The sequence below is a fragment of the Phoenix dactylifera genome, chromosome 7, assembly GCF_009389715.1.
Source record: "Phoenix dactylifera cultivar Barhee BC4 chromosome 7, palm_55x_up_171113_PBpolish2nd_filt_p, whole genome shotgun sequence".
In the NCBI taxonomy this organism is placed as follows: domain Eukaryota; kingdom Viridiplantae; phylum Streptophyta; class Magnoliopsida; order Arecales; family Arecaceae; genus Phoenix; species Phoenix dactylifera.
In genome coordinates, this window is record NC_052398.1 from 14,716,644 (window position 1) to 14,722,687 (window position 6,044).

The window sequence follows — 6,044 nt, forward strand, 5'->3', positions numbered from 1 at the left end:
TCCGATCCACCGCTTCATGGATCTTTAATTCCTGATCCCTAAGTTATTGTTTCCTTTGACTAGCTAGCATTTTGCTCAAGAATTTGGCTCAAAGATCAGCTTACATAATTAAAAAAAAAATGTTCTGAGTTAGGACTAGGTTTAGCATTCTTGGATTCAGCAAAAATATCTCAAAATATCAATATAAAAATTATTATATATGATGCATAATATTTCTAATAATTATTTATAAATAATTATTATAAATTAATATAGATATAAAGAATAGAGTATATTTCAACTATCGCATTAAAACATATATAGGAATAATGAAAGTCTTGAATGATCTTAGGCACTCACTAAATCTCTTAACTAAGTTGTTTGCAAGCAATTTGAGTTGAGCTCAAAATTAAATGGGCTAAATTGAGCTTTAATCTAGAAGGATCATCCATGTATTGTAGACTACCCTAGTCATGCCAGCCACTTTGAAAGATTCTGGATAGCATTTGGAGCAAAATCTAACACTCAATCATGAATTGTAACTTTGGAAGACTATAACTTTCTCATAAACTATCTATTTTAGCATGCTAGATGCTAAAACAAAAGCTTTCGACAGGTACTACAAGGAGCAATGACTCCCAATGAATTTGTCATTTGGAATGGATGTAGACTTCTGACAATATTTCGATCTTGAAATGGTCCACTCAAAGTGAAAACTTTCTTTTTAAATAAGGACTTTGACTAGGTGGCTTTTCCAGTACTGAAGGAATTAGGTGACACAATAGAAAGTAAACTTAATGTGGAAGTTAGCATCTAGCTCTAGGAGAATGTTAGTTTTTCTCTATTTATTTTCAATAGTAACAGATATTTAGAACAAGTTGTAATATCTACTTAGTAGAAACGGAATCAAATATAAATTCTATGGATATGACCTTACTGATATAAATAAAGAATTTGTATAACATTTTTGTTCATCTTTAATAAAAATACAACACTCATAACACATTTTAAAAATTATTAATATTTACTATTATTCCACTCTAAAAGATATGAGTTGAAAGGGCTGAAGAAAATTTTTTTTTTCTTCTTGATCAGGTTAAGCTCACTCAATTATAAAATGAAAATATGCTAGATGCAGCCCATGTTCGGATGATTTCAACCGTATTACATTATTAGTATTATTATTTCCGAGTGTTACTTCTCTTAGTTACAACAAGATAAAAATGAAAAAGAGTATGTGGTGGTCTTAAAACGTAAGATGGATGGCATAAATTAATTTTATTGTTGAAGTTTTTTGGCATGCATGGAGAACCAAGGAGGAATTTTTTCCTTTTACGCCTGTTGATTAAAAAGTTGGTTCAAGATTCAGTCATGGTTGACCCAAGATGGAAAGTCTACCATTACTACCTATGGGCTCGTTTGGTTCAAAAAAAAAGAAAGGGAAGGAAATTGTGGGGCAACGAAAAAGCAATGAGATGTCTCTTGTTTGGTTGGAATTTTCAAAAGAGGGAGATTAGAAAGTTGTATTTCCATAAAAATATGATTCTCATATTTAATGGGAAAGTCCTTCCAATGAGAAACATGAAAAAATTATTTTTTCCATGAGTCGAAAATCATTCAAATTTATTTTTTTCCAAAAAAACGCTTCAGCATTAAAAAGGCATTAAATACTTAATTTTTATTAAGAATATAATAGGAATTATCCATAATTTTTTCAGGAAAAGTGGATAATCAACCAAACATAAGTACTCTGAAAATCTATCACTTTCTCATTGTCAATCAAATATGTCAAAAATACTTTTCAGATATTTTTTTTTTAAGAATGTGTTTTTCAAAAATTATATTTTAGAAGAAAAAAAGCTTTTCGGAGACCAACGAGCCCTATATATATATATATATATATATATAGTTTGCAATGGAAATACACCGCACGGGAGAATATTTTAAATTACTCGAGCATTGTTTTGTCAATTAATGTTAATATCTAAAAATTTATTAAATCCACCAGCTTGTACCCAGACCGTCCACGTGGACCCCATGAGAGTAGGTCCCACAAATAGGACTATGGAGGACCCTCTTTCGAAACACGGTGCGACTCCCGACACTTCCAGAACTCTTCGAGCTTCAGAAGGAGAACGAGAGAGCAGAAGACCCGGCCACGGACGTTCTCTCTGTCTCTGGAAAGCTATACCTCTTCTCCGAATTCCGATGCCGCTCGGGAGCGGTGGCGCTGGAGAGAGACCCGCCAAGCTCTTCCTCTTCGCCGCCGCGAGCGGCGGCGGCGGCATCGTTGGGAGGCTAGCGACGCTTTTCGTCTCCGCTGACCGAGGGGTGGACCTGGGAGCTGTTGGGCGGGCCCTGGGGCTGGACCCGTCGACGGTGAGGCTCAACGGCCACTTCCTCAGCCGCGGCCCCCGACCTCGTCTCCTCCGTCACCTGGGGATCCCCTACTCTCCTTCTTCGCCTCCCGTGGGTTCCCCTCCGGCCGCTCCGATCACGACGCCGTTGTCGTCCAAGGGAAGTCTGCTGCTACCCAAGGTCAGTTTTTTTCCATTTGGAGAGCCTAGGTTTTGTTTTTTTAAAATAATTTCGATTCATTGTTTTAATTGCTTTTTGTTAGTGAGAGCCAAGGATTTATTGCAAGGTGGTAATCAGTGAATTGCTAATGCATGATAGAGTCATAGAGTAGAGTTGGTATTGGTGTGAAGTAGTGGTCATTAAGAATTATCATCGACATCAAATAGATCGGGTACATAATAAGAGCAGTGGGATTTGTGGAATTGATAGTTAAATCTGGTCTGCTAATGGGACAAGATTTTGCTTTAAGGTTTTATTTTGTCTTAGTTGTTGAAGATAGGATCTTTAATGATGAAAATAATATTCATGAATTATTATTATGTGGATCAGGTGTAATCTAGAAGCATTGTAAGGGACTTATCAGTGCGCAATTTGATGTGATTTCAATTTTGAACCTGGAGAAATTTAACTCTGTTTTGGTCTTTTTAAATTCTACCTTCCATCAGGTATACATGCAGCACCAATTTTGGAAGGTGGACAAGTTGATTCACAATGATTTTTGTGTATGTCCCTTTCCTATGTATTTTGGATAATCTGTGTCTCTTTATTGTGATGATTGCATGTATTTAACTTCATATCATATGTGTACTTAGGAATATCTTAGGTATTTATACAGGGTCAAAAAACCAAATAACACCTTCTGGATAGTTTTTTGGGTGAGGTTCTAGTTGTCATAAATGGTGGCAGAGCGAACTCGGTCCATGGCTCGTGGGGACTTAGGGACACTGCAATACAAGCCCTTTAGAGTTGACCATGAGATCGTGGTGCTAGTGATTGAACTTGATTGGTTTTATGACTGGTTTCAGACCTTTATGCTGGGGAGGATGTCGGGACTTAACTAGAGGGAGTATGCAAGAATCCATATTGGTGTGTGTTTAGTCTCATATCGGTTTCTGATTAATTCATGATAACCGGTTTATCTTTAGGTTTTCCCCAGCTCACTGAGATTTTAACAAAACAAACTAAAGATAAGAAAAGGATGCAATAAACTATTAGATAATTGCATAAGAAAACTTTACACACCAAAAAGTACATGGAGGCATATCTATCTCAAAATTTGTACATCATTTACCTATGGTTTCTATGAGTTTTTGCTTGTAGAAATATTTAGGAGAGTAGGAAGGCTGGAGGGTTTCTCATTGGAGATAGAGATAGAAGTGGGCCGATGACTTTTGGACTTCCTTTTCTTTGATTTTCTGATCTCAAGAAATAGATTTATTAGGACTCTTGATTGGGACTTACTCATTTGTTTTTTTTCTTCTGTTCTCTTAATTGTGTTAGGTGCTTCCATTGAAACTATTGTTAATTATCCCTTCAATTAGGAAAGTGCAGCTATAACGGGTGTCTAGTTTACAACCAAAAGTCCAGCCACAAAAGCTTCTCTCATTATGGGTAGCCATGTCTGTTGAAGTTTTCGCCTCTTTAAGGGAACTGAATTGAATTGGTACCTCATTTGGATTCCTTATGCAATTCTTATAAAGCTAGAAATTTAGTGGACCAAGTGAAAAGATGTTGGTTTGTAAAAGTAAATTGCAATATCGGTTCCTCTAATCAATATTTCAGCTTATTATTGCTCAAGATGCTTTTCATTCGGTGAATAGACATGGCTAGAAACAAAAATATAATGGTGGAAGTAGTGAGAGAGTAACAAGGACATCTCAATTTGTGGGTTCTCATAATGCCTTGTTTGTTAATGATGCTTTGACACCTTATGTTACTTCTGCATGTTATCAGTAACATTAGAACATTATCTATATGCCATATCAATTCTTGACACTTCTATATAGAATGCCCAGTCAACTTAAGTTCATGTAAAGGTTCTTCTTGTACAAATGGCCAATTTGACATCATTTTTGTCGTGTACTTTTGTCACTTTCTAGCAAACTTTATCGAGCCTAATTTTTTCAATTTTAGGACTACTTGTAATTATATAGTTTCCAACAGGTTGCACAATTATTTATACACTGCATTCATTAATCATAATCCAGAAAAGGTGCCAAATAAAGTATTTACATGACGCTTCATTAGGTATATTAAGTCTAGCATATCAAGTTCTTCTGGATACCGCTGTTATTATCAATTTTACAACTAAGATTCTATAAGATGACTCCATATGCTGTTAGAAAGGGCTGTGGTAGCGGGCGGAAAACATTCAGAATTGTACACATTCTTAAACATTCATTTTTGCAGGATTGCAATTTCTGATTTGGAAGATGGGAATTACCTATCTTCAAGAGGAAAGTCAGGTTGGAAAATGAATGCCCACTCAAAAAGACCAGGGTGACAGAAGGTAACTCATGTGTGCTAGAAGTTGGGGATGGGCAATTGAGCGATGATGATAGCCTTTGTATCAAAGAAGATTAAAGTTGGAGGATAATAACTCATTCAAGAAGAGAAAGACCACCGAATGCAACTCAGGTGACATATCTTTTAAGTAATGCTCGATTTCCAATAGACGTTTTTTTGCTCGCACTGATTGCCTTTTCATCTACAGTTTCAGTTAACGAGCAATCTAAACTCAAAACAGTTGTCCCAAAAACTGGATCTTGTATGGCTGCCATAACGGACATGGAAAGCATTTGAGAGAAGAAGAAATGGTGCCTACAATTCCCTGTAAGAGACTATGCTGAGTGCAAGATCATGTTCCGGAAGCACTATTGTATATATTGTGCATGCACCGAATGTCAATGGATGACGCTTCACACAAGGTTGAGCAGAGCTGTGATGGTTGAGGTGCAGAAAGTTGTTTTCTTGTGTAGCATCTTCTTACGAACTGTGATATTAAATTTCAGCTCATATATGTATCATTGTTCTGAAGGTTATTCATGTTTGTAACCTTGCTTGTGAACTTGACCTCTTGTTGTTTGCATAATTTTGGGCTAGGTTAGAATGTTGTTTTCAGAGCATTTCACTAAAATCTTAACATTTGGACTCTGGGATGTCCACTCCATAACACAGTTTGGCAGACAGATCTCATAGGTCAAAACTATAAAACCACTTTGAGAGTTCAATGAGTTAATTAGCTTATCGGTATCGATGCAATGACATACTTTGAAGCTGCTATTAGTCTGCTGTGAGACGGGCAACTTTTGGCAATGCTGTGGTTTCATTTTGTAGAGCACAACTGGCTTGCTGAGTCTCTAAACTTTTGGCAGTTGTTAATGGAAGATTGAGATCCATCTTTGCTTGGTCCTTTTATTTGAGGAAGTCTCAATCTTCTGTAGCCTGTAAGTTGCTTCACCTGGTTGAATTAAAAAGATATAATAGCTGCTTGTGCAATGTGATGTGTAATAGTTGGCTGGAGCTTGTTTGATACTAATAAGATTGTAGCACACAAAGAGCAATTTTGGGCACGCCTATGGTGGTTGAGTTTCCAATAATCTGCTGCTGATGTTACTTATGCACCTGTTCAAGTAGGATCTTGTTTTCTTAGGTTTTCATTTTGGGACCTAATAGTATATAGACTAAAAAATAAATGTATTCCAGCT

The 6,044-nt window shown here is 36.4% G+C and overlaps 1 protein-coding gene across 1 annotated transcript; it reads left to right on the forward strand.

Annotated features, from left to right (window-relative positions):
- Nucleotides 1-2,082: 2,082 nt before the first annotated feature.
- LOC103710593 lies at nt 2,083-4,814 on the forward strand. Its single transcript, XM_008796389.4, is given in 4 exon segments — nt 2,083-2,391; nt 2,393-2,425; nt 2,427-2,517; nt 4,747-4,814. Coding segments are annotated over 4 exon segments (396 nt in total). The 5' UTR covers nt 2,083-2,187.
- The last annotated feature ends 1,230 nt before the right edge of the window (nt 4,815-6,044 follow it).